This window comes from Lepus europaeus, chromosome 14 (assembly GCF_033115175.1).
Source record: "Lepus europaeus isolate LE1 chromosome 14, mLepTim1.pri, whole genome shotgun sequence".
Lineage (NCBI taxonomy): Eukaryota > Metazoa > Chordata > Mammalia > Lagomorpha > Leporidae > Lepus > Lepus europaeus.
Genome location: NC_084840.1, coordinates 53,954,733 through 53,981,848, shown reverse-complemented (window position 1 = coordinate 53,981,848; position 27,116 = coordinate 53,954,733). Strand labels below are relative to the sequence as shown.

At 43.3% G+C, this 27,116-nt stretch overlaps 1 protein-coding gene across 2 annotated transcripts in view; it reads left to right on the top strand.

Moving 5' to 3' along the window:
• B3GALNT2 (beta-1,3-N-acetylgalactosaminyltransferase 2) overlaps nt 1-27,116 on the top strand; it is a 60,708-nt gene that overhangs the window by 30,313 nt on the left and 3,279 nt on the right. The window contains exons 6-11 of one of the 2 annotated variants that reach the window (XM_062210649.1): nt 8,397-8,507; nt 13,298-13,376; nt 20,381-20,564; nt 23,647-23,772; nt 24,229-24,388; nt 24,922-24,978. In XM_062210649.1, the coding sequence (XP_062066633.1) occupies nt 8,397-8,507; nt 13,298-13,376; nt 20,381-20,564; nt 23,647-23,772; nt 24,229-24,388; nt 24,922-24,978 (717 nt within the window). Of the gene's footprint in view, nt 1-8,396; nt 8,508-13,297; nt 13,377-20,380; nt 20,565-23,646; nt 23,773-24,228; nt 24,389-24,921; nt 24,979-27,116 lie in introns of those variants that run through there. The other variant, XM_062210650.1, reaches the window with a different exon arrangement.

Below are 27,116 nucleotides of genomic sequence, written 5' to 3'. Positions count from 1 at the left end.
GTTGAGTACAACTGGATAAAATTACTTAGGTTAATTCTGTGAATGTCAGAGGGATCCTCTTTCTACCCGTATGTGAACCTCCATTAAAAACATTTTAAATACAAGCAAAACTGAAGCACACTGGGAAAAAAATGCAGATAAGCTAGAGGTAAACAATGAAGACTACCAAAATTCCATAATTCAGGGATAATCATATTTAACAGTTTCACTTTTATGCATATGTAGGTAATAGGATTGTTCTGTTCATCGTATCTTATAAACTCCTTTCTTCAGCATATCATGAACATCTTTTGATATGTACCTGATCATTTTGTATTAGCCACATAGAATTACATTGTATAGGAATATTGTCATTTAATCTATATTTGGGAATTGATGTATTTCCAATGTTTTAGTGCCATGACAGAGACTGAACATCATTATACCTTTACTTTTTGTACATAACTGGTTATTTTCTTAGAATTATTAGACCAATAAGTATACACATTTTTTTAAGATTTATTTTATTTATTTGAAAGACAGAAGTACAGAGAGAGAAATCTTCTATCCGCTGGTTCACTCCCAAAGTGGCCACAACAGCCAGAGCTGAGCCGATCCAAAACCAGAAGCCAGGAGCTTCCTCTGGGTCTCCCACATGGGTTCAGGGACCCAAGCAGTTGGGACATCTTCCACTGCTTTCCCAGGAGCATTAGCAGGGAGCTGGATTGGAAGTGGAGCAGCCGGAACTCAAACAAGCTTCCATATGAGATGCCAGTTCTGCAAGGCTGGGGCTTTAACCTGCTGCACCACGTGCTGGCCCCAAAGTATACACATTTTTAAGGCATACAGTTCCTTCTTGGAGAGGTGTTTAGCAATTTGTATGAATAGTCATTAGTAGTATATGAGAATGCTTGTTTCTCTATTTTAATTTTTTTAATTTCGTATATGAACTTTATTCCTTTTTAAGCACAGAATGTACCACCAGCTTTATGTTTTAATTAAGAATAGTGGCTCAACTGACTAGTTTTGTCCAAGCATTGTGTCTCAGTTTTTGAAGGAAGCCATTCTTTGGCTTGTTCACTTATTCCAAAAGCATTTATTGAGAACATACTCTGTGCCAAGCACTGGGGCCATTATTAAGACACAGTACAGGGGCCGGCGCTGTGGCGTAGTAGGTTAAACATCCACCTGTGGTGCTGGTTTGAGTCCAGCTCTCTGCTAATGGCCTTGGGAAGCAGCAGGAGATGGCCCAAGTGCCTGGGCCCCTGCACCCGCATGAGAGACCTGGAAGAAGCTCCTGGCTCTTGGCTTTGGCTTGGCCTAGCTCCTACTGTTGTGGTCATTTGGGGAGTGAACAAACAGATGGATGACCTCTCTTTCTCTCTGTCTCTCCCTCTCTCTGTCTATAACTGTGCCTCTCAAGTAAATAAATCTTAAAAAAATAAAAAAAAGACAATACAAAGAGCTCCGCCCTTAAAACAGCTTGCTCACTATTGGAGAAAGAAGAGAAGAATTAACACTTTATGCTGTGCACTGCTGTAAGAAGTTTTTGTTGTTGTTGTTTGTTTTTTAAACTAAGTGGTAAGCTCTTTTGGGATGGAAGCAAGTCCGCAGTAATGAATCTGTGCTTTCTGCTCAGGGCTAGTATGGGCAGAACCTAACTCAGACTGCAGGTGCTTCCCGTAGGGAGAGCAGTGGTATTCTGAGGAGACCAGGAGCACCAGCTTTGTGTTAGGTGTCATCCAGAAAGCTCAAGCCTGATGCAGGGTTGATGTTTACAAAAGACATAGGGAGATGGGTATGAGTAGGACTGAGGAAGTGCTACACCTGGCTGTGAGTAGGTGTCTGAGGGCCCGTTTGGGGGAAGTAGCTGAGCAGGCACATGTGGGTGCAGCCTGGGCGAGTTGGAATCCCTCCTCCTCTGACTCGGTGGCTTTGTGACCTTGTACAAAGTTCTTGAACTTTGCTGTGTCTGTTGCCTCCCCTGGAAGGTGGGGGTGCTGCACTCCTCTGTTCAGAAGGTTCTTCTGCCAGCTAAATGATCTAACACACGCAAACTTCACGTGGAGCCTAGGACAGGACACCGCATAGTAGGTGTTTGATCAGTAAATGTGTACAGCCATTATTACCGCTACTCCTTGTCTGCATCTGGGGTGAGGTGGGGATTCGGTCCTTTAGAGCACTGTTTCTTCATCAGAGCGTTTGGCCACGGGGCCCATTGGCAGGGCAGCACTTGCAGTGGTCTGGGAGCGTGGTGATATCGGCACCTCCAGTGGGTAGAGGGACAGGGATAATGGTAAACATCCTACAGTGCACAGGACAGCCTCCCACGGCGCAGAGGGATCTGGCCGAGATGTCTGTCAGTGGTGTGGAGGAGCCACTTCACACCGTGGGGCAAAGAGGGAGGAAAACGCTTCAGGCTAATCCCAGTCTTACAGAGTCTGCCCATGATCTTGGTCAGCTTAAAGAATTACAAAACCTGGTTGGTCCATAATCGTTTTGCTTTTGAGTGATTGCATAACAGTACAGTATGGAGGGAGCGAGAACAAATGTGGCAAAAAATGTACGCTTTGTGAGTTGAGGTGATTTGGATAGTGATGTCAGTGTTCCCATAGGCTTGTGGTGTTTCGTAAGAGACACTGGGGTGGGAGAGAGGGTTGACGGGTCCTGCTGGTGTTCAGGATGGCGAATCTGGGTACCTGTGAAAGGATGTAGTGAGCCAGAATAGGGAGTGGCTGTTGTAGTGGTGAGGACTTTTATTTTTTATTTTTATTTTATCGTATTTGTATTTAAAAGCAAGATCTATTTAAATCAGAGACCGCCAGCGAGAGTGGGCTGGTGGGGGCTCCAAGAGAGGCAAAACCCGAAGGGGCTGGTGGTAGCGGGGATTTTTAAGCACAATTCCAAGAAGAAACTGTCAGTACAGGGCAGGGACAAACTCATCATTGACCTCATTTATAATCTTTTTACCCTGTCTGGCTTGCCTAGAAGAGCAAGAGGCATCAGAAGGACGGGTACCTAATTTGTTTTACAGTAAGCTGGGTGCTCAGCAGTAATTGCCGCTCCCTTGCTAGTGAAGACTTTGAGTGGCTGGAACCTTAGGTTCTTTTATTTCCCTTCAAGCTTTCAGCTAAACAGAGTTGATTTTGTTTTGATTAGTGTATTTAAATATTTTCTATTTTCTTCTTTTTAAAATAAGCATCCTACTTAATAGTAGCTACTCCTTGTTGGAGATAGGATTATAGATGATTTTTTGTTTTCTTTCCCTCCCTCTCTCTCTCTCCCTCTCTCTCTCCCCCTCCCCCTCCTCCTCCCCCTCCCCCTCCCCCAACTCTGCCTTTCAAAAAAATAAATCTTTTTTTTTTTAATGTTTTCCTGTTATACAAAAATCCTACTTTTATTGAAAATATCTTTACTTTTATATTAATATTCTTTTTGGCTGCATTTAATCAGATTTGACTTATTTTTTAAAAAGATTTATTTATTTGAAAGGCAGAGTTACACAGAGGAGAGACAGAGAGAGAGAGGTCTTCCATCCATTGGGTCACTCCCGAATTGGCCGCAACTGCTGGAGCTGCGCCGATCAGAAGCCAGGAGCCAGGAGCTTCTTCCGGGTCTCCCACGTTGGTGCAGGAGCCCAAGGACTTGGGCCACTTTCTACTGCTTTCTCAGGCTATAGAAGAGAACTGGGTTGGAAATGGAGCAGCCAGGACTTGAACTGCCTTGGTGTATTTTTTTAAATTATTTTATTTGAGAGACAGAGAGATCTCCTACCCACTGATTTACTCCCCAGATACCCACAATAGCTGGGACTGGTCCAGGCTGAAGCCAGGACATCAAGCTAGTCTCCCACATGGGTGGTAGAAACCAGACTACTTGAGCTATCACTGCTACTTCCCAGGGTCTCCATTGGCAGGAGGCTGGAATCGGGATCAGAGGCTTGGCTTGGACCCAGACATTCCAATACGGAATGCAGGAGTCCAGGCACTCTTAACTGCTCATCCGGATGCCAGCTCCAGTGATCATTTGTCTGCATATCCATCAGAGAAGGGAAGTCAGTGATCTGCTCATCATTTTGATCCTCTGCATCTGATGGTAGACTAGAGTAATATGTCAGCGGCATGACTTGTCACGTAAGCAGGTCTCTTACAAGTTTTTCTTTGTGTATTAGAAATCTCGGTGGAGGTCACCAGTTTTTAAGTGATGATGCTGTTTCTGTTCAAACATGTATTACTCTGATAATTTCCTTAATAGTGTGGTTGAAACGTAACACTGATTTTGATAAAAAGCAGGCTGTCTTGCCTACTGGAGAAATTATTGTTAGTATTATGAAGACTTGTATGCTTATTTTTTATGAAAGTTGGAATTCTTATATTATTTCTGAAGTCCACCACTCTGAAATGTTAATTTATAAGCACAAAAGTACTGTATGTATTTAAGCTACACTCATGGTTTGGATGAGAAATTAGAAGCATGACACAAAAGAATCAACGTATGAAAGTGATTGGAGACAGATTGTATATATTATGGATATGTTACAGTATCTCATTTTTTTCCTCCCAACTTTTATTTTGGTTTTGCAATCATAGCAGGGATTTGCCGTAAACTTGTTTTGTGTCCTAAGAGATTCCTGGCTTTATGATGAGAGAATAGAAAGTAGGATGTGGAAGAAAAGGTGAGCAGTAGAAATTGAGCAGTGATGTGGAGCAAGAACAGATGCAGGAGAGGAGAGGACACGGATCCTCCCTGCCTGGAAACGGAGCAGCTGTGTGGACTCAGGGAAGAAGTCGAGAAATTTCAGAGGGCCAGTGAATTTTTATGGTGATTATTCAGTTTAATCAATATTGCTGATGTTGTGTCCTGGCAGAGTCAAACACAAAGTGGAGGTGAGTTCCAGGAAGTGGCCTCCGTGAAATATCAAGGCCAATGCCATGTGTCAGTGAAAGGAACAATTCAGAGAATTATTTATTTTTGTTATATTTTCTAGATGCGTAGTTTGAACATGAGGGAGTTTTATTTGGTCACTATAGTTTTCTTTTCTGGTATGATTCATTATCTCTTCTTCAGTTTTTCTCTTAAGTATTAATCACTGGGATTTAATACCTGGTTTTCTTTCCTTTTTTTTTTTTTTTTTTTTTTTTTTTAACAGAGTGGATAGTGAGAGAGAGAGACAGAGAGAAAGGTCTTCCTTTTTCCGTTGGTTCATCCCCCAATGGCTGCTGCGGCCAGCGCACCGTGCTGATCCGAAGCCAGGAGCCAGGTGCTTCCTCCTGGTCTCCCATGCGGGTGCAGGGCCCGAGCACTTGGGCCATCCTCCACTGCCTTCCCGGGCCCTAGCAGAGAGCTGGCCTGGAAGAGGGGCAACCGGGACAGAATCCGGCGCCCCAACCGAGACTAGAACCCGGTGTGCCAGTGCCGCAAGGCAGAGGATTAGCCTGTTGAGCCATGGCACCGGCAATACCTGGTTTTCTATTTTATTGTGTTCATTCTTCCTGGGCAGTGTCCTCCTTAGCCACCTGTATAAATCTGCATCACAGCCTACCTTTCCTGTGAACCCCAGACGGGCTTCTAGTTGCCTACTGAATCTGCCTTTGAGTGTCTCCTGGGCGTCCTGATGGTAGCATTGCCTCCATCCCATCTGCGTCCTTGTCTTCTGTATTTTCAGTCTTGAATAATGCTGTCTCCTTTTTCTGTCACCCAAACCCAAATCGGAATTTATCCTTTACTCTCATGTTCAAATGCTTAAGTCTTGCCAGTTTTTTTTTTTTTTAAAGAAGATTTATTTTATTTATTTGAAAGGCAGAGATACAGAGATGGAGAGAGAGAGAAAGCGAGTGCGAGCTTCCACCTGCTAGACAGGCTGGACAGGCTTCTCCTTCAGTGTACAGAGCCACCTGCAGCCTGCCTTTTGCCCCTCCTCTTCGGCCTTGTGCTGCGACAACACTGAACTGCTTGGCGTTTTTCTGAGCATGTTGTGCTGTTGCCTCCCACTCACTCAGTTCTTAGGGTCCTTTGAAATTCTGTCTGAGCTCCCTGCTTAAGCAGGATGACTTCTGTTCATTATCACATCCACCTTGGCATGTTATGATCACTTAAAGATATGGACTTTTCCATTAAAAAAAAAAAGTCTTCAAACACATAGCCCACAGCTCAGTAAATGTTGTCACTCGCAAGTGTAAATAATGGCTCCTGTCTGAAAGAAGACTGACTGTAATTGAAACTTAGTTATGAGTATATGCTTGGTTAAAAAAACCTTTTTCTGATTATAACTCTGTGAAGATGTGCGCAAGTAATACATTTATTTGAATGTTGAAAATTTGACAGAAATACAAGAAGCTTTAAAGAAGATGATGTCACCTATCTAGTGCCCAATATATTTGGTGTATTTCTTCCTAGCTTTTTCCCCCCTCCATGTATACATCCATTTGTGAGAATGTTTTTGTTTTTATAAAATTCAAATTTGATCTGAAGTTCAGTAGGGAGTCAGGGCCACCTAGGGGAAGTGTAGAAACAATCAGCAATTATTTCAAAAATAAGAAAATGGCAATATTTTAAAGTGGCTGTTCACTTTCTATATGGCTTCTAATGGTAATAAAGCGACTCTTTTGCTGAACAGAAAACACAGGGCTTATGTTTGTTACCTCTGTTCTAAACATCCCTTTTGAGAAAGATATCATGTTCTCTATTGTAAAAGATTAGGAGATGACGACACAGCTTGCAGTGTATCTGCAAGATCTCTTCTGGGTAACTCCAGGGCCCCACGCAGTGCACTAGGGAATTCACAGATACCACGGATGGGAGTCTGTCAGTGGAGTGGAAAATGACAGACGCCCTGACGCACCCAGACTCTCGCAGTGGCTTAACTGTTTCAGTAGAAACAGTTTTATTTTTAAAAATTCGTAAGCTGCCGACCTGATATATCAGACAAATTTGGTGTGGTTTCTTGATAATGCTAACTAAATGAACTATTATTGTATTTTATCTCCTAATGTTAGAAGATATGAAATTTTAGTTACTAGAGCTATATTTTTCATGCTGTATGCCATAAATAATTCTAAGTAGCTTTTTGTTTAGCGTTATTTATCCAGCAAACGTTTTGGAGTTTTTAGTTATTTCAGATCTTTTGAGGGCTGGGGATGGAGTAGTTGGTAGGACAGATTATGTCCCAGTCTGATGGTGCTTGCATTCTAATGGGGGCAGAGTTTGACAATGGAAAAATAAACAAATGTCAGAGTGATGAATGAGGTAGGAATCTAAAGCTAGCTGTGCAGGAAGTTGGGAGCTGGGATCTTCTGCATCTCTGCAGAAAGTCTAGGGAGTGACGATGGAGCCGAGACCTGGGCGGTACTGAGGAGCCAGCTGTGCACAGACTGAAAATGAGGACCACAGAGAAATTAGAGGGCATTAGGATTGCATTGTGCATTGGACTCTGGAGTGGGGGAATGTCACTTTCTAAGCTCTGACTTTAATAGTAATAATCACAGAGGAAAACTTTAATAGACTTGACAAGGTAAAATGTATGGACTAATGAATTTCAAGAAGGAAATACTAATTGGTGAACAATTCTGAAAAAAAAATTTAGCCTGTGCACAAGATTAAGGTAATTACTCCATGAAAAGCTCATATAGATTAATTAAAAAAAAAAAATAGGAAACTCAGTAGCCACGTAACCAAAAAGCATGACAAGGCAGCTCTTGGAAGAGAAGATACAATTTATAAACATGACTAGGAATCAGAAGTACAACTAAATGACGAATCATTTCCTTAAATCTGCTAAACTCAGGTAAACTTCTTTGGATTATATCCCATCCTAGGGAGCACGTGGTACAGTTGGCATTCTCATAAATTGCTGATGACCCCATAGCTCAGTAAAAACTGCTATTGAAAAACAATTTGGCAATGTGTATCAAAACCCACAAAAAATATCCCTGATCACACTCATGTCACCTCTGGAAACTTATTTTAAATAGTAAAGAAGAGAACTGGGGGGGGAATAAGCATTTCCACAGAATGTCCCTGCAGTACTTTAGTACATAATCTGGTCGCAGCCAAGTACCTGACAGCCTTGGGAAATGTCTCTGGTAGGCAGATGCATCCATTCGATGCAGGTCACACACACTGAAGAGAATGGGTAACGGCTGCAACAGCTTAAGGAAGTGTTTGACCACAGTAGCAAATGACAAGCGGCAGTGTGCAAAATTGTCTAGATATCTTTGCAACTGTTTTTTAGAAGTATGTGGAAAAAATGATTGAGGGTTATGCACAGAAATGGTAGCATTGGTGTGTTAAAGTTAGATGAAAATTTGGTTATGTTTTGGGGGAAAATAACTTTTTTCTAAAATCTTACCTAAAAACCTACTTAAAACCTAACTGGCAGCAGTAAAGAAATTGACTCACTGTTTATGTTTCCACAAAAGAGCTTTGAAGGGACCATAGTGTGGGAGAGCCAAGACCTCCACGGGCTGGTGTCACGAAATCTTCACAAAGTGACGGTGAATGATGGAGGGGGAGTTCTCAGAGTCATTACGGTAAGTCCCTTTTTATTCTTAGCTTATTTAGTAACATATTTTAGCTTTTTCTAAATACATAAAAGGGGTTTAAAAAATTGTTTTCACTCCAACCTAGGCAGTCTGAAACAGTGACTCTTGTGCATTTTCAAACAGACATTTTCAAACAGAAAATGTTGAGTCGTCACAGTAAGACACAAAAAGTTTGGTTGTCCTATATGATTTTGTATTCCACTGTTAGTGAATAAACAGCTTTCCTTAAGACTGGTGAATTTTTAAGTGTGGTATTGTATTTCTCATTTTTTTTTATTTGAAAGAGTGAGAGAGATTGCTCCCAAGACCTGGTTCACTCCCTAAATGCCTGATACAGTTGGGGAAGCTGGGAACTAAATCCAGGAACCCATTTACTTGAGCCATCGCTGTAGCCTCCCAGGGTCTGCATTAGCAGGAAACTAGAGTCAGGAGCCAGAGGCAAGAATCAAACCCAGTTACTCTGAAGTGGACCCTAGGCATCTTAACCACCAGGCTAACCCCCAGCTCCCTCCAGAATGTTTGAGTTAGCCTTCTTTAAAAACATTTGCTCAGTATTATTCAGAATATTCACCATCTCACCTTGATAGCATGAAGTCAGTTAAAATACCATAGATGCGGGGTGCCGGATTCTATCCCGGTTGCCCCTCTTCCAGGCCAGCTCTCTGCTGTGGCCAGGGAGTGCAGTGGAGGATGGCCCAAGTGCTTGGGTCCTGCACCCCATGGGAGACCAGGATAAGCACCTGGCTCCTGCCATCAGATCAGTGCGGTGCACTGGCCGCAGCACGCCAGCCGCGGTGGCCATTGGAGGGTGAACCAACGGCAAAAAGGAAGACCTCTCTCTCTGTCTCTCTCTCACTGTCCACTCTGCCTGTCAAAAAAAAAAAAAAAAAAAAAATACCATAGATGAAAATGTTGGGGGGCCGGCGCTGTGGCGCAGCAGGTTAATGCCCTGGCCTTGGGCACCAGTTCGAGACCCGGCTGCTCCACTTCCAATCCAGCTCTCTGCTATGGCCTGGGAAAGCAGTAGAAGATGGCCCAAGTCCTTGGACCCCCGCACCCGCGTGGGAGACCCGGAAGAGGCTCCTGGCTTCGGATCTGTGCAGCTCTGGCCACTGCGGCCAACTGCGGAGTGAACCAGGGGATGGAAGACCCCTCCCTCCCTTCCTCCTTCCCTCTCTCCGCCCCCCCCCCCTTTTCTCTCTCTGTAACTCTTTCAAGTAAATAAATATTTTTTTTTAAAAAAAAGAAAGTGTTGGAAAATAAGATTGAATACTTTCGTTTATATTATTGAAGCAGCTCTGGGATTTCTGATTCTCAAATTTTCCTGTAAGTTTGCTTCAAATTTAAAACAAACTCGAATTTGACAGGTAAATTTCTCAAAGTAAATATAGGATAATACAGTGTAAGCAGACTTAAAGTGATAACTTCAAGACAGGCACGTAGCCTGGGATTAAGACGCCTGTGTTCCATGCTGGAATGCCTGGGTTTCATTCCTGCCCCTGTCTCCCACTCTCACAGGCAGCAGAAGATGGTTCAAAGGGAGGGAGACTGCACTGAGTTCCTGGCTCTTGGCTTCCACTTCAGCTGTTGCAGCCACTTGGGGAGTGAACCAACAGATGGAAGCTGTCTGTCTTACTCCTTCTGTCTCTCTGCCTGTGAAATAAATAAAACAACTTTTAAGTAAACAAGTGATTTGAGTGGTGGTGTCTTAGACAGTCTTTCATTCTCCTTGATGCTCTGATCTAATGATTACAAATGCTCTTGCTATTTAAATTCACAGGCTTACTGATTCATTAAATATTAACCTCATTTGTATTAATTCCTGAATTTGAAAGGACTATCTTGTGATATGTTATTACTCATTCAAAAACACTTATTGCACACCTATTTTATTTTTTAAATTTTTTTTAAAAAAGATCTATTTTATTTATTTGAAAGAGTTACAGAGAGAGGTAGAGACAGAGAGAGGTCTTCCATCTGCTGGTTCACTCCCCAGATGGCCGCAACGGCCAGAGCTGCGCTGATCCAAAGCCAGGACCCAAGAGCTTCTTCCAGGTCTCCCACATGGGTGCAGGGGCCCAAGGGCTTAGGCCATTTTCTGTTGCTTTCCCAGGCCATAGCAGAGAGCTGGATTGGAAGAGGAGCAGCCAGGACTAGAACCGGCGCCCATATAGGACGCTGGTGCTTCATGCCAGGGCTTTAACTCACTGCATCACAGCGCCGGCCCCTAAATTCTTATCGTCTAACACCCATGCTAATGTACTTTTTAAGATTTTATTTATTTGAGAGAAAGAGATACAGTTAGAGGCAGAGACAAAGGTCTTTCATTGACTGGTTCATTCCCCAAATGGCCGCAACAGCCAGAGTTGGGCTGATCCAAAGCCAGGATCCAGGAGCTTCTTCTGGGTCTCCCACGTGGATGCAGGGGCCCAAGCACGTGGGCCATTTTCCACTGCTTTCCCAAGCCATAAGTGGAGAGCTGGATTAGAAGAGGAGTAGCCGGGACTTGAACTGGTCCCCATATGAGATGCTGTTGCCACAGGCAGAGGTTTAGCCCACTATGCCACTACACTGGCCTGCACACCTATTTTAAAGCAGGAAAAGTGGCAGGCACAATAGGCCCATCCCCGGCTCACACTGGAATTTACTGTTCAGGGATTAAGAGAGAGACAGATTCAGTTTCATAAGTAAGTACAGTTAGCCTTTTGGGCTATGTTTAGAATTTTGTTCTCATGGAAAATTCTTTATTAAGATAGAATTTTATGGAATTTATAGTTGTTTTTTCTTTCCTTATTTCCAGACAAGTACATTTAATATCTTCGTTCCTTTTCTATTTATGAAACTTAGAAATATTCAGAAAATGCTGAAATTCTTATCTTAGTTAGACTAAACCAAGTAAATTTACTTTTGAAAGCGAAGTTCAGATATAAAGACCCAAAAGTAGGAGGAGGAGGTTAAAGATAGCTTAAATATTCAGTAACCTTAGAAAAACAAAACAGGTAACTTTGTAGTCCATTCTAAGAAACCTCATGTGTAAATGAGGTTTTTATCATAAATGCAGAACAGAGTTTTTGCTAAGTATTGCTCTCTTTGCAACAAGTCAAGATGCCAAAAAAGTTTCAGAGCCAAATTAAAAGCCAAGTTGAGACCTTTCAGAGAAAAAACAATAAACAAAAAGTGCTACCAAGTTTTCAACAAATGAAACGGTGTGAGGTATTATAAAAACAGTAAACAACCTTCTATGGAAGGAGCTACAGAGTTGGGATCTTTGTTGTTCACCTGTAGTAGTTTTCCTCCACCTTCAGTTCCAAGTGATTGTTCAGTTACAGATTTTTAATTATATGGACAACTCTGCTAAAAAGATCTGTTTACAAAAGAATAGCCAAACAGGTGGCTATTCATCAGCTCTCCTGAGTAGATGAATGTGTAGAAGAAATCCTGTAAAAAAGCTGAACTGTAACCGACAGTTTGATCCATTTCATGGCAGCTAGAGAACACTCAGATAGATGTGCCTACTGGTGTGTGATGTGCAGAGGCACAGAGAGAGGACACGGGGTACTTCATGCGGTGAAGAGAGGTGGCAGTCTAACAACTGGAGCACCTCTTAGCCTAAGAGGCAGAAAGGAATGTTGTTGGCTGTGGCACGAGAGTCTCTAGACCCTCTAAACCACATCAGTAGTCACAGGGCTCCATCTGAATCATTTAGGACAGACTGCTGGTTTACAAGCTTTCCTCCACATGCTCACTTAATTTTATTTATTTTTATTTATTTTTTTGACAGGCAGAGTTAGAGGCAGAGAGAAAGGTCTTCCTTTTCCGTTGGTTCACCCCGCAAATGGCCACTACGGCAGGCGCTCTGTGCCGATCAGGAGCCAGGAGCCAGGTGCTTCCTCCTCGTCTCCCATGCGGGTACAGGGCCCAAGCACTTGGGCCATCCTCCACTGCACTCCCGGGCCACAGCAGAGAGCTGGACTGGAAGAGGAGCAACCAGGACAGAATCTGGCGCCCCAACTGGGACTAGAACCCGGGCTGCCGGTGCCGCAGGCAGAGGATTAGCCAAGTGAGCCGTGGCACTGGCCATCACTTAATTTTAAAATACACTGGGGCCAGCGTCTAGTGCAGTAGGTTAATCCTCCACCTGTGGTGCTGGCATCCCATATGGGTACTGGTTCTAGTCCCAGCTGCTCCTCTTCTGATCCAGCTCTCTGCTATGTCCTGGGAAAGCAGTGGAGGATGGCTCTTGGCTTCAGGTTGGCTCAACTCCAGCTGTTGTGGCCATTTGGGGAGTGAACTAGTGGATCTAAGACCTTCCTCTCTGCCTCTCACTCTCATTGTCTGTAACTCTACCTCTCAAATAAATCTTAAAAAAATATATATGCCAAAGTGTGTTTGAACTCGTGAGGATTTTCATTCTCTAACAACTTCAAGGTGGTAATAATTTGTTTTACTGTAGTAATTGCTATTAAGTTGTGGGGTTGGGATATAAAGTAAGTTGGTTTTCATACTGTTACGACAGCAAGTACAAGAACATATGCAGTTGGACTTCTGAACACTATGCACCTCTAATGATACCTGATCTTTAATATTGTGTTAGATAACCAAGATAGTAGGCTGTTGTATGCCAGCCTGTTTTAAATGTCTGGTACACCAGCATATCTGAGATGACTTTATCTGCTGCAGTGGAGTCATGGTATGGCCTTTGTCAAGTCACCTTGAAAATGTAAGAGATTTTCTTTTAGTGATGAGACATTAAGCACTCCTGTTCTCATTCCTTTCAGGCAGGGGAGGGCGCACTGCCTCGTGAATTCATGGAAGGTGTGGAGGGAGTTGCAGGTGGTTTTATTTATACCATCCAGGGTAAGTTGGCTGATTGAAAAGCATACTGGATCTCAGTCTTACTGTACTTGTCCTTTGACATAAAAGGTGATTTTTTTTTTTTTGTCATTTAAAACTTAGCTTTATTGAAATAAAATTCTCCCACTTTAAATGTTCAATGGTTTGTAGTATATTCATAAAGTTCTCATAAAACTTTGCAACCATTCCCACTAATTTAAGGACATTGTCATCACCCCTGAGAGAAGCCCCGTCCGTACCTGTCGTCACTCTTCTTTCCTTCCAGCCCCTGACAGCTACTCATGTGGTGTTTGCTTGTTTTGATCATGTCATGTACCTGGAGCCCTACAGTATGTGGTCTTTATGTGAATTCTTTGGCGTAGGGCAATGTGTTCCAAGTTCATGTCATACGTGTACCAGTGCTTGGTCACTCTTGCATTGCATAGGTGTCCTCACTGCATTTTATCTGTCACTAGCTGAGGAACATTGGATCACTTCTGTTCTGTGCAGTTAGGAATAATTCTTCAGTGAAGTTCCATAATCAAGTTTTGTGTGATTGCTTGTTTTTATTTCTCCTAGATAAGTAGGAGTGGAAGTGCTGGGTCAGATGGTGATGGTGATGGTGATGCTTTGTTTAATCACATCAGGCACTGACAGGGTTCTCCAAAGCAGCTGCCCCATTTTTATGTTGCCACAATCAGTCCAAGAGAGTTCGGCTTCTCCACATCTTCATCGACAGTTAACTGTGTTTTTAACATGCCCATCCTGGTGGGTGTGAGATGGTATCATGGTTTTGACTTATATTTCCATAGTAACTAATGATGTTAAGCATTTTTTCTTGTGTTTACTGGACCTTTGTATATCCATTAGATAAACATACATTCAGATCCTTTATTTTAAAAATTGGATTATTTAGTTTCTTATTTTTGATTGTAAGAATTTTTTTATGTTCTAGCTATAAATCCGTTATCAGATATGATTTTCAAATACTTTTCTTTTGTTCTAGGGTTGTCTTCTCACTTTCTTGATAGTGTAGTTTAACACATAAAAATTGTAAACTTTGATGAAGTCTAATTTTGTCACTTTGGTTTTTGGAGTCATATCTGAGAAACTACTGTCTAATTAGAGGTCACAAAGATGTATACTTTTTTTCTTCTGAGATCTTGATAGTGTAGCAAGCGCTTCCATGTAGGCTTTGATCTGTATGAAGTTAATTTTTGTAGATGGCATGAAGTAGAGGTTTAGCTTTATTCTTTTGCATGTGGATCTCCAGCTGTCTCGGCACCATTGGTTGAAAATCAGTGACTGTGAGAATGTAAATTAGTACAGCCATTATGGCAAACAATACAGAATTTCCTCAAGAAACTAGAAATGGAACTACCATGTGATCTAGCAGTCCCATTTTTGATTATTCGAATGATTTGAAATCATTCTGTTAAAGAGATCCCTGCACTCCCATTGTCATTGCAGAACTGTTCATAATAGCCCAGTTATGGAATCAGCCTAAGTGTTTATCAGCAGATGAATTGGTAATATAGGCTGTGTGGGTGTGTGTTGTGTAATATTATTCCAGTCTTAAAAAGGTAATTCTGGGGCTGGCGTTGTGGTATAGTGTGTAACGCCACTGCCTGCGATGCCAGCATCTTAAATGGATGCCAGTTCACATGCCAGCTGTTCCACTTTTGATCCTCCTCCCTGCTAATGGCCTGGGAAGAGCAGCAGAAAATAGCCTAAGTGTTTGGGCTTCTGCCACCCACATGGGAGACCCAGATGAGGCTCCTGGCTTCAGCCTGGCTCAGCCATGGCTGTTGTGGCCATCTGGGGATTGAACCAGCAGATGGAAGATCTCTCTCTCTCTGTCTCCCCCTCTCTGTAACTCTTTCAAATAAATAAATCTTTCAAAAAAAAGGTAATTACATCATGGCAACAGCATGAATGGGATTGGACAACAATATGTTAAGGGAAATAAGCCAAACCCAAAAAGACAAATACCACGTGCTCTCACTTATATGTGGAATTTAAACAGTTGAACTCACAGAAGCAGAGAGTAGAATAGTAGTTACTAGAGATTGGAGTGGGGGTGAGGGGAGCAGTTAGATTGGAATGTGAAGATCAGAATGAAGAGGTGCAAAGCTCCTATTGGCTATTGTATGGCTATTGGCTCCTAATGGCTATTGTAGCCATTTCTTTCTTTCTTTCTTTTTTTTTTTTTTTTTTTTTGACAGGCAGATTTAGACAGTGAGAGAGAGAGACAGAGAGAAAGGTCTTCCTTTCCATTGGTTCACCCATCAAATGGCCGCTACAGCTGGTGCACTGCACCGATCTGAAGCCAGGAGCCAGGTGCTTCCTCCTGGTCTCCCATGCGGGTGCAGGGCCCAAGCACTTGGGCCATCCTCCACTGCACTCCTGGGCCACAGCAGAGAGCTGGACTGGAAGAGGAGCAACCAGGACAGAATTCGGCACCCCAACTGGGACTAGAACCTGGGGTGCCAGCGCTGCAGGCAGAAGATTAGCCTAGTGAGCCACAGCGCCGGCCTCAACTGTTCTTAACACAGAATTAAACATTTGAATGGCTGGCTCCAGTTAATGTTCTAGCTGTTCCTCTTCCTATCCAGCTTCCTGCTAATGCACCTGGGAAAGCAGTGAAAGATGGCCCAAGTACTTGGACTCCTGTATCCATGTGAGAGACCCAGAGGAAGCTCCTGGCCCGGTCCTGGCCATTGCAGCCATTTGTGGAATGAACCAGCAGATGGAAGATTGATCTCTAACTCTACCATTCAATAAGTCTGTAAATAAACCTTTAAATAAATCTTTTAAAAAAGTAAGCATTTGAGATGATAACCATGTCAGTTTGATGTACTCATTGTGTAGCCGGGACATACTTCCTAATGGAGGTGTCCATATGCTCGAATCTCAAACGAGGTGGGCATGCTCGAACCTCAAACGAGGTGGGCAATTGACTAAAAACAAAAAAGGGGGAATATGCGGGGAAATTAGGCACACGAGGCAATTCAATGATGTCGCCCAAAGGAAGTAAGGTGGGTGCAACACAAAGTTGTTTACCACCAAAGCTGATTGGCTGCGCAACATCAGGGGAAGTGACAACAACTGATGATGAGTGTATAGACATATGGCTAGTCCTATAAAAATCGCCCCATAAAATGACCATTTAAGTGATTGGTTGGTCCTTATGCCCTGCCCCAATGACTCTGCAGTTTTGTGCTTTAAGAGGCTTTGTTACATGTGCAAAGTTCTTGCTTGACTTGACTCCCCGCTGCGTCTGATTGTCTCCAGGATCGTGAGGCTGGGAAACGGGCTAGCAGCACGCTTACCTTTCCTCGGGCCCAGTCCATCCTCGTTCGGGTGGACTAAGACCCTGCAAATCATAATACCAAAATATACAAAAATCATAATCACTTTGTACTCAAAAAAGACATATAATTTGTACACACTTTTAAAGACTTTTACATTTTTATTTTATTTTTTAAAGATTTATTTATTTATTTGAAAGTCAGAGTTACACAGAGAGGGAGAGGCAGAGAGAGAGGTCTTCCGCCCACAACAGCCAGAGCTGCACCAATCTGAAGCCAGGAGCCAGGAGCTTAGGCTGGCTTTGGGCTGGCCCAGATAAACCAATGGATGGAAGACCTTTCCATCATTTTCACTCTTTCTGTCTCTGTAATTCTGCCTTGAAAATAAACAAAAATTTTTAAAATTAGTTTATCTTTTTATTGTTTTACACAAACTTCTAAAAATTTGCTTATTTGAAAAGCAGAAATAGAGAGCAGCTGGGATTCAAACTGGTACGTATATGGGATGTTAGCACTGCAGGCAGAGGCTTAACCTTCTATGCCACAGTACTGGCTGCAACAAAATAAATCTTTTAAAAATAAATAAACAAACAAGGGGCTGGGTTGTGGCACAGTGGTTAATCCTCCACCTGCAGCACCGGCATCCATATGGATGCCCCTCTTCCAATCCAGCTCTCTGCTATGACCTAGGGAAGCAGTAGAAAATGGCCCAAGTGCTTGGGCCCCTGCACCTGCATGGGAGACCCAGAGGAAGCTCCTGGCTTCAGATCGGCACAGTTCCAGTCATTGCAGCCACTTGGGGAGTGAACCAGCGGAAGGAAGACCTTTCTCTCTGTCTCTCCCTCTCACTGTCTGTACCTCTACCTCTCAAATAAATAAATAAAATCTTTTAAAAAAAAAAAAAAAACCCTCCTCCATTTAGATTAAATAATTTTATTTTCAAAAGTATTAAATGTCTGATCCATTAATATGGGATATTGTTCCATTTATTTATGTCTTAGTTAAGTTTATCTTGGTGATGTTTGGTGATTAACTTTTTTTTTTCTTTATTTGTAAGGCAGTGTTAGGAAGGAAGGGAGAGACAGAGGTCTTCTATTCGTTGGTTCACTCCCCAAATGGCTGCAACAATTTGAACTAGGCCAGGCAGGGGCCCAAGCACTTGGGCCATCCTCCACTGCTTTCCCAGGCCATCAGCAGGGAGTTGGGTCAGAAGTGGAGCAGCCAGGTCTCAAACAGGCACCCGTATGGGATGCTGGCCACTGCAGGTGGCAGCTTAGCCCACTATGCCACAGTGCTGGCCCTGATTTGTTAATTCTTTTTGGTGCTGATGTAATTGGAATTGTTCTTTTAAATTCCTGTTCTAGATTGTTCACTGTTATATAGAAATGCAATTGATTTTTATATATTGATTTTGTATGCTGCAACCTCGCTTAACTCATCTGTTAATTAATAGTTTCATAGGTATCTTAGGATTTTCCATCTACATAATCATGTAATCTATAAGTAGATAGGTTTTTTGTTTTGTTTTTTTAGATTTATTTATTTATTTGAAAGTCAGAGATCTTCCATCTACTAGTTCACTCCCCAAATGGCCACAACGGCCTAGGCTGAGTCAGGGTGAAGCCAGGAGCTTCTTCGGGGTCTTCCACTTGGGTGTAGAGGCCCAATGACTCGGGCCATCTTCCCCTGCTTTCCCAGGCACATTAGCAGGGAGCTGGACCAGTGGTGGAGCAGCCGTGACATGAAGTAGGACCCGTATCAGATGCCGGCATCATAGGTAACAGCTTTACCCAATGCGCCACAAAGACGGCCCCGAGTAGAGATAGTTTGCTGCTGCTTTTTCTTAATGTAATTGTCCTGGCTGTAATGTACAGTACAATGGGGAGAGTGGTGAGAGTGGACATTCTCATTTCTTGTATGCTTTTGTGTTTCAGATATATTCAGTATAAAACAAAAAATAGAATAGTGTACAAGGCTTATTTAATTTCTCTTCTCATCCTGTTACCAGCTTTTTCAGTTACTGCAGTTTTCTAACACTTTCCTTTCAATGTTAAGTTGTTTATATGCATCCTTTAAAGAGGGGATGTTAACAATGGAATGTAGAGTCGTAAGGGACCAGATATGGTTTACACCTGTGTTTCTCAGAGTGTAGGCTCTGGCTGTCCCTCGCAGAGATGGCCTGGGCCCCGCCCCAGACCTACTGGGACCACTGCAGCCCAGGGATGTTACTGGGATGCTTACAGGGTGTCCTGTGTCTCACACGTAGTGGCAGAGTGGAAGCCAGGTATCCCATAGGTCCTCAGGCCCTCACCCTGTTTGCAGTGAGGAGGAGTGGAGTCCCACACTGCTGCTTCCTGTCCCTTCTCCATGCGTCAGCAGTTTTTTTTTTTTTTTTTTTTTAACCAAGTCTTCAGATCACCCTAATTTCCAACTGCTGAATTCTATTAGGTGAGTGTACCACAACGTCTCTTTTAATGAGTGAGACGCTGAGAAAATTCTGACCTATCCTGCCCTAGTGAAAGAATTGCTGCCTTAAATTCCCAGGCTCTGGCCGTGGTTCCTGCACCCACGTTGTAAGTTATTTATGAGATGGCAAATAAAATGTCTTTAGTCACATTAGTAATCGTTTTTATTATGACATGACATAAATGCCAGAAATAGGAGTGGGTGTTTTGTTAAAATGCCGCTTGGAACGCCTGCATCCCATCTCGGGTTCAAGTCCTAGCTCCCCGCTCCTCCAGCTTCCTGCTGACGCACACCCTGAGAGGCAGTGGGGGTGGCTCAGGTGGTTGGGTTCCTGTCACCCATGTGGGACACCTGGATTGAGTTCCCAGCTGCTGGCTTTGGCTTGACCAATCCCTGGACTGTAGGGGACATCTGGGAAGTGAACCAGTGGATGAGATTCCCTCCCTACCTTCACCCCCAATGAATAAGTAAATAAATTGAAATAAGTAAATTTCCCTTGAAGAAAAAGAAATAGTACTGTAAGAAACATCACAGTACCCATTGCTCAGAATTAACACGTTTATGTTTTATTATATTTACTTCCAATTTTCTTTTTTTTTTTTAGAAATAAAACATTACAGGAACAGTTCAGACCCCTCCCTTCCTGCCTCTATTCCTCTCTCCCCCTCAGAGGGGATTTCACTGCCCTAAAATTCATGTATATGCTTCCTGTTGTTACTTTTCCATGACATATTTACATATCTTAAATAGCATGTAATTTTGAGTATTTTACAGTTGATATCTATGGTATCATAGCATATATATAATTTAGCAATTTTCACTCTACATTTTTCAGTACCATTCCTTTGAATATACACAGGTTAATTTTTTCCTGTTTTCTATTAGAATATGCCACAAATGTTGCTATTTTTCTGTCAGCATTGAGGTTTGTTTCACATATACTCCCATTTTTTCCCCTGTTACAAAGAATACTGCATTGAATATCCTTGTGACCATGTACAGCAGTATCTCTGGGGATAAGATCTACCAGTAGGTTTACCAGAGCAATCTTTAGTCTGGGTGTTGCCAAATTGTTCTCCAAAGTTTGTGTGTGCATTTACCCTCCCTCTAGCAATACGCGAGTCCCCACTTCCCTTCCTAGCAAGTATATTTTTCTTGGGAAAAGAGTTTTAGTGTATGTACATCATATAAATTCTGGTCTTAAGTTTGCAATCCAAGCACGTTTCTGTAACTCTCAACTTTTCCTTTTAGAAGGGGACGCGCTCTTACGCAGCCTTCATTCCCGCCCTCAGAGACTTACTGATCACATAAGAGATCTCCACGAGGAAGATGACTTACTGAAGGAGGAGAGCAGCATCTATGATGATATTGTTTTTGTGGATGTGGTCGACACTTACCGAAATGTTCCCGCAAAATTATTGAACTTCTATAGCTGGTAGGTTATAAAACTTTTGGGTGTTACTGTATTTTATTGTTATGATATAGAAGCATCAAACCAAAAAATACAAATAAAGAAACCTAAGATGGCTGAACACCTGGGATGTGACCTGTTGTATCTCAGCTCCTTCTGAAAAATGCCAAAAATGCTGTCCGTCCTTGCTTGCTTTGATGAGCAGATCTGTGGCGTGAAGGGCATAAACCAATCAAAATCAAGCCAAAGACTGATGTGCTGTGAGTCATTTCTGTATGCCTTGGTTGTCAAGCTAGCATTAGATGAGAATCCATGAGTTTGGAAATGATCCCTCTCAGTTATATTCATACCCAGTCTCCTAAATTCCCCCATTACAAGCACTCATGCCCAGGTTACTGGTTTGAATTCTGTTCCAGTGTAATCTACTTTCTACTTCCATTCTCTAGTCTACCCATTTAAAAACTACTAGCCTTGAATCCAAAACTCTTATACAAGAGCACTTGGAGAAGTCTGTGGAAAACAAAAGATTATTTTGGTGCCAAAAAAAATTGAAATCCATGCATATAGGGGCCTTTTCAAAGTTCATAGAAAGGAGGCTGGTGCTGTGGCATAGTGGATAAAGCTACCCATATGTGTGCTTGTTCATTTCCTGGCTGCTCCACTTCTGATCCAGCTCCCTGCTGATGGCCTGGGAAAGGCAGTGGAAGATGGCACAAGTGTTTGGGCCCCTGCCACCCACATGGGAGACCCAGATGAAGCTCCTGGCTCCTGGCTTTGGCCTGGCTCAGTGTTGGTTGTTGCAGCCATCTGGAGAGTGAACCAGTGCATGGAAGACCTCTCTAACTCTTTCAAATAAATAAATAAATGTTTAAAAAAAGAAAAAGTGCATGGAAAGTATGTATTATGAAAACACTGTGCATGGATTTAAAAAAATTTTAGGGTGAAAATCTCTTAATTCCATTTTCAACAAACTTTTTGAAGTACCTCATATAGATGGCTCAGTAAAATGCAGCAGCCCTTAGAATCTATCACACTTCTAACTTCCTAGACCCTTCATTGTTTTTTGGATCTTAGTAATTCCCACCTTTATAATATGATAGCAACAATAATATATAATAATAGCTCTCTGTCTAGGGTATTCCTGTCTTTGTCCTTTCTTTTTTAAAACTGTGTCTTATTTATGGACTCCTGGTGTGGGTGTGGCCAAGACCTCTTTTTGTTCTTCTCTATTGCCCTAGGCAGAATGGGAAGTTATTAAATACCTTATGGCTATGGTTCCTGGACCCATGAGGGGTAGGTAGTCTAATAAGTTTATTAATATAATTTTGGAGTCAAGAGGAAAGGCGAAAATGAGGGCTGGAAATTTGGGGTTATCTAGAACAGGACTGTATCTAGAACAGACAACTATTAACACACACACTTCTAGCTCACAGCCACCCAGGGGAGTCCCAGTTGTAAGTGAGGCTGCAGGGAGGGGGTGAGGAATGGAAATGGAGGTCTGGGAGCTGGGGAATCAGGCCTGTGCGCTTCTAGGATTTTCTGCAGGGGATGCTTCCCAGCTCTGGAAGTTCCACTGAAGGGGTTTTCTCTTCAACGCCTCCTCCATCTGTGAGGTCTGAGCCTGTCCCCTCATCTCCACTACCCCTGTCTATTTCATGCAGGCCACCTGTCTCTGTCCACACTGAGAGAGTGGTAGCATTCCTTTATTCATCCAAGTCTGACTTGTATGCCCTTTGTCATAAAATTGTATTTCTAATTAGCAAGTAAATATTATAAATGCCTTTTGCTGTTAATAAGAAATAAACTTAAGAAACAGGTCTATGCTATTTGGAGTGGATGCGCTGTTAAATTTACCATTCTTTGACTGAATACAACTTTCTCTGGATTTCTTTCATGGAGAATTCTGTTATCAGACTGGGTCGTGAGCAAGACTCTGCATTTTTAAACAGTGCTGCACAGGGCTTGTTGAGATGACATGAGTGAGTCCATTTTGTCTTTCGTTGCCAGTGTATGCTTTCTGGTGTCTGGATAACTGAAACTGCCCTCCTGTGCTGTCCAGCCAGTCCTTCATGTAATAATTGTTACAGAACAAGGAAGCTCCACCGCTTGGTGCACACATACCGATCGGCAACACTGGCCTTTTGAGAAAAGAAAGGCTTCCTTTTTGTGACCAGCCAGCAAGGAGGAGGCACCCCCTGCCTCCAAATCTGCATCCATGCAGGCGGGTCTGGGGTGAATTACATGGGGTTAGGAGAGAAGTCAGCGGTGGACACACTAGAGTTCAGTTTCTGGTTGGTCGGCCCTGCGGCAGGACCGTGCGGAGGTGGGTGTGAGGAAGTGTCCGCCCTGCAGGTGTTAGTACCTGTCAGCTCTTCTTTTTCTGCTTGGTCTCCAGTTTTTGGTTCTGGAGTGGGCCTCGTGGGGAGAGGTTCACTTTGGTTCCAGGTGTCATCGGTAAATCTCAGTGCTGTTTTGTACATGTGCTGCTCAGCTAGCCAGCCTGTGTGACTGAAACTAGTTTAGGCTAGCTTAGTGATAAGGTCTGTAAAGCCAACTTAAGAAATAGGGACTTTGTAACTCGGCTTTGGTGACTAGCACCGAGCCTGTTTCATAATTGCTGGAAATTAATCCCAAGGGAAAAATAGGATTCTGTGTTGTGGCTGTTTTTTAAACCATAAAATAGCTTGAATACAACATATCTTGAAGACTGTGGAGGCATCTTGTACAAGCGTGCTCTCTGTGAGAGGCCCAGAGATAGCACCTGTCCCATTGTCCTGGGCCTTTGTCACTGGGAGCACGTGGGGCAATGTTCAAAAACAGATCTGGCAGCCTGAGCTGAATGATGCCTAAGAAGCACTTGTGTGCACGTATGTTCTCCTTTATGTTTCATTGTGTTATTTTTCCTTTACCGTTTAAAACCAGCTTGGTATTTGTGAACACCAAGTGAGGGCGACAGCAGCAGTGTGCGGTTAGTGCTTTGAGGAGAGAGACACTGAGAACATCCAGGAAGTACAGGCAGCTTTGAGTGGAAATGTTAGTGATGCCCCCGTGAGGTGTTGTCTCTCCATGTGGTCACGATGACTTCACGTCCCTTTTTTGTCAACAGGACCGTGGGAACAACCAGCTTCGATTTGTTGCTGAAGACAGATGATGACTGTTACATAGACTTAGAGGCTGTATTTAATAGAATCACCCAAAAGAATCTGGATGGGCCGAATTTTTGGTGGGGAAAGTAAGTTAAACGTTACTACCTATTGGCATTCATGTACCCGAGTAAGTGTAATTAATTTAGAATGAAATATGCAAGTTGTTTTTCCACAAGGAAAAAGTGGTTGAGATATGAAGTGTCCTATGTTAGAATACATTTGTGACACATGTCTGAAACCATTTTCTGTGCTTCCTCAGGAATACAGTATGGATCAGTGATTTTGGTTTTTGGTTGCATTTTTGGTTTGGGGTTTTTTTTAGTACACATTTACATGGTGATCTGATGCTTCCTATTCAGCAACTCCACAGATGCAACTTCGAGAGGTTTTAATATACTAATCTTTTATATGCAACATCAGTGGATCAGCGATTATTAGATTAAAAATGGGTATTTTCTTGTGCGTCCTGCCTCTTACAAGCTTATTCCTTTGTATCAGTGATAAGAGACCAACACAAAGAGCCACATTATTTTGAATCTCAGTTTCAGATTGAATTGGGCCGTTGACCGAACCGGGAAGTGGCAGGAGTTGGAGTACCCCAGCCCTGCTTATCCTGCCTTTGCATGTGGGTCGGGCTATGTGATCTCCAGGGCCATAGTTGGCTGGCTGGCGAGCAACGCGGGGAGATTAAAGACCTATCAGGTAACTGAACATTCTGACCTAAGCTTTGACTCGTCAAACCAAGTTTCCATCACACAAAGCACAGCCAGCAGACACACCCCTCGGAGGTTGGAGCATACCCCTGCCAGCCCACGGACCTTGGCTCTCATCTGTTCCTGGGTGCTGTTTGAGCCTCCTTACTACGTTTTCAGCCTGCTACTCAGCAGGGCAGTCCCCTGGAGGAACATGAGTGTTTCTGTGCCTGAGGAGGAAGACTAACGGAATGGTTCCTCTGCTGATTCAGGTCCTAAGGCCAGCGAACAGCTCTGTGTGCATCCATTGTGTCTTTAATACTATTAATGCCTAAACTCTTAAGTTTAGGGAGCATGAGAAGAGTGGGCTGTCTATGCTGGCTGTATTCTCATTACCTTGTGCTGTGGGTCTTTCACATGAATGGTCACAAGCTTTTACTTTGCACATACTTAGAAAATTTGTATGAGAGTGGGTATGGCATTGCCTTGACAAATGAAATTACATTTAACCTTTTACATTTAAACTTTATGGGACATGTGCAGGGTGAAGATGTAAGCATGGGCATTTGGATGGCTGCCATAGGACCCAGAAGATACCAGGTCAGCAACCCTGGGGGTGGGGGAGCGTTAAGGGTTGAGGAAATGGGCGTGGGCGTTCGGCACAGAGCTTAAGTAGCTGCTGAGGACGCCTGCTTCCACATCGGAGTGCCTGGTTCGAGTCCTGGCTCCTCCACTTCCAACCCAGCTGCCTGCCAAATGCAGACCCTGGGAGGGAGCATAGCCTTGCCACCCACATGGGAGACCTAGATGGAATTCCTGGCTCCTGGCTTTAGCCTCGCCCAGACCTGGCTGTTGCAGGCATTTGGAAAGTGAACCAGTGGATAGAATGGAATTCTCTCTGCCTTTCAAATAAAATGAAAAAAAAAAATTTTTTAAATGTGTTTTAAGGAAAGGATATTTCTAACATGTATTAAACTCTGGGCAGAAAGAATGGAGAATCTTCCAGGAGACGAACACTAGTGTAGTGACCGAGAAGCTGGTGAGGACCCTGATGTCCCGCATTGGGGCACCTGTGTTCAACACCCCGCCTGCAGCTCCTGAGAGGCCATGGTGATGGCTGAAGTGGTTGGGTTTCTGCTACTCACATGGGAGACCTGGACTGTATTCCTGACTCCCAGGTTCGGCCCAGTCTGGCCATTACAGGCATTTGGGGAGTGAATTAGCAGATAGGAGCATGCTGTGTCTCTCTCAAAACCTGGCATCATCGTCATGCCCTGCACTTAATCTACAGTAATCCACCTAGACTGTTTCTCATGGTATTTTTAAAATTTGTTTATTTATATGGCAGAGAGAAAGAGGTCTTCTGTTTACTGGTTCATTCCCCACATCCCTGTAGTAGCTAGGAATGTCATCTGGGTCTCCCACATGGGTGGCAGGGACCCAAGAACTTGAGCCATCCCCTGCTGCCTCCCAGGGTATGTGTTAGCAGGAAACGATCTGACAGACAGCTGGGGCTCCAATTCAGGGACGTGGAGATGTGGACATCCCAAGCTGTGTCTTAACCACTGTGCTAAGTGCTCACCCTTCTTACAGCATTTTTTCTGAATTCAAGCCAAAAAGCAATGTTATAAATCAAAGTTCTACCTTTAAATGATAATTCAACTTTCATAGATTTGATTGGAAGTTCTTCACAGCTTTAAAATGTAATGTAGAATCTACTGACTTGATTTCCTAGCTTTTGACCATTATAAAGAAAACACTAGATAAAACATCATAAGATGGTTTAAATATACTCATTACTGAACCAGAAAGAGAGACAACATTTCAGAGACCAAAATGGAGAGTAGGCAGAAGCAAACACAGAGCTGTCCTCTGCCTCAGATTTCTGTGACATCTGGATTCTTGAAACTTGCGCTCGGGTTGTAGAAGGCGCGGGGTCAGAAGGAACACGCAGTGCCTGTGGGTGGGAACTCTTCACAGAACTGAGACCTCAGAGCAGCGCACTCTGTGTTCCAAGATGAACAAGGAACAGACCCAGCTGCTTTGGGGCAGTTTCGACTTTGCTGTTTCTTTGTCATACCTCTGAACATAATGATTTTCTCTGTGGTCATTTCTGATATCTGTGGTTTGGGCAAATCTGGTTCTATAGTCTGTCTTTAGACTATTGGTTATGGAGTATTTCCTGATGTGTCGAGACTTTTTTTAAATCATGACTTCTTGTCTTTGTAAATGGAAGCCAGTATTTAAAAAAAAAAAAAACTTGGAGAGGAGAGCGGGCCAGTGAGCAAGCAGTTTCCACCTGCTGGTTCACACCGCAAATGGCTACAAGAGCTATGGCTGGGCCAGGCCGAAGCCAGGAGCCTGGAACTCCATCCGGGTCTCCCCTGTGGCTGGCAGGAGCCTAAATACTTGGGCTATCTGCTGCTGCTTTCCCAGGTGCACTAGCAAGGAATTAGATGAGAAATGGAGCAGGCAAGGGACTTGAACCAGAGTTCACATGGATGCTGGCATCGCAGGCGGCAGCTTAACCTGCTGTCACAACACCAGCTCCTAAAATGCATTCTTTTTAAAATTTATTTATTTGAAAGGCAGACTTCAGAGAGAGGAGGAGAGACAGGGAGATCTTCCATCTGCTGGTTCATTCCCCAAATGGCTGCAATGGCCGGGACTGGGCCAGCCTGAAGCCCAGAGCCCAGAGCTTCTTCCAGGTCTCCCACATAGGTGCAGGGGCCCAAGCA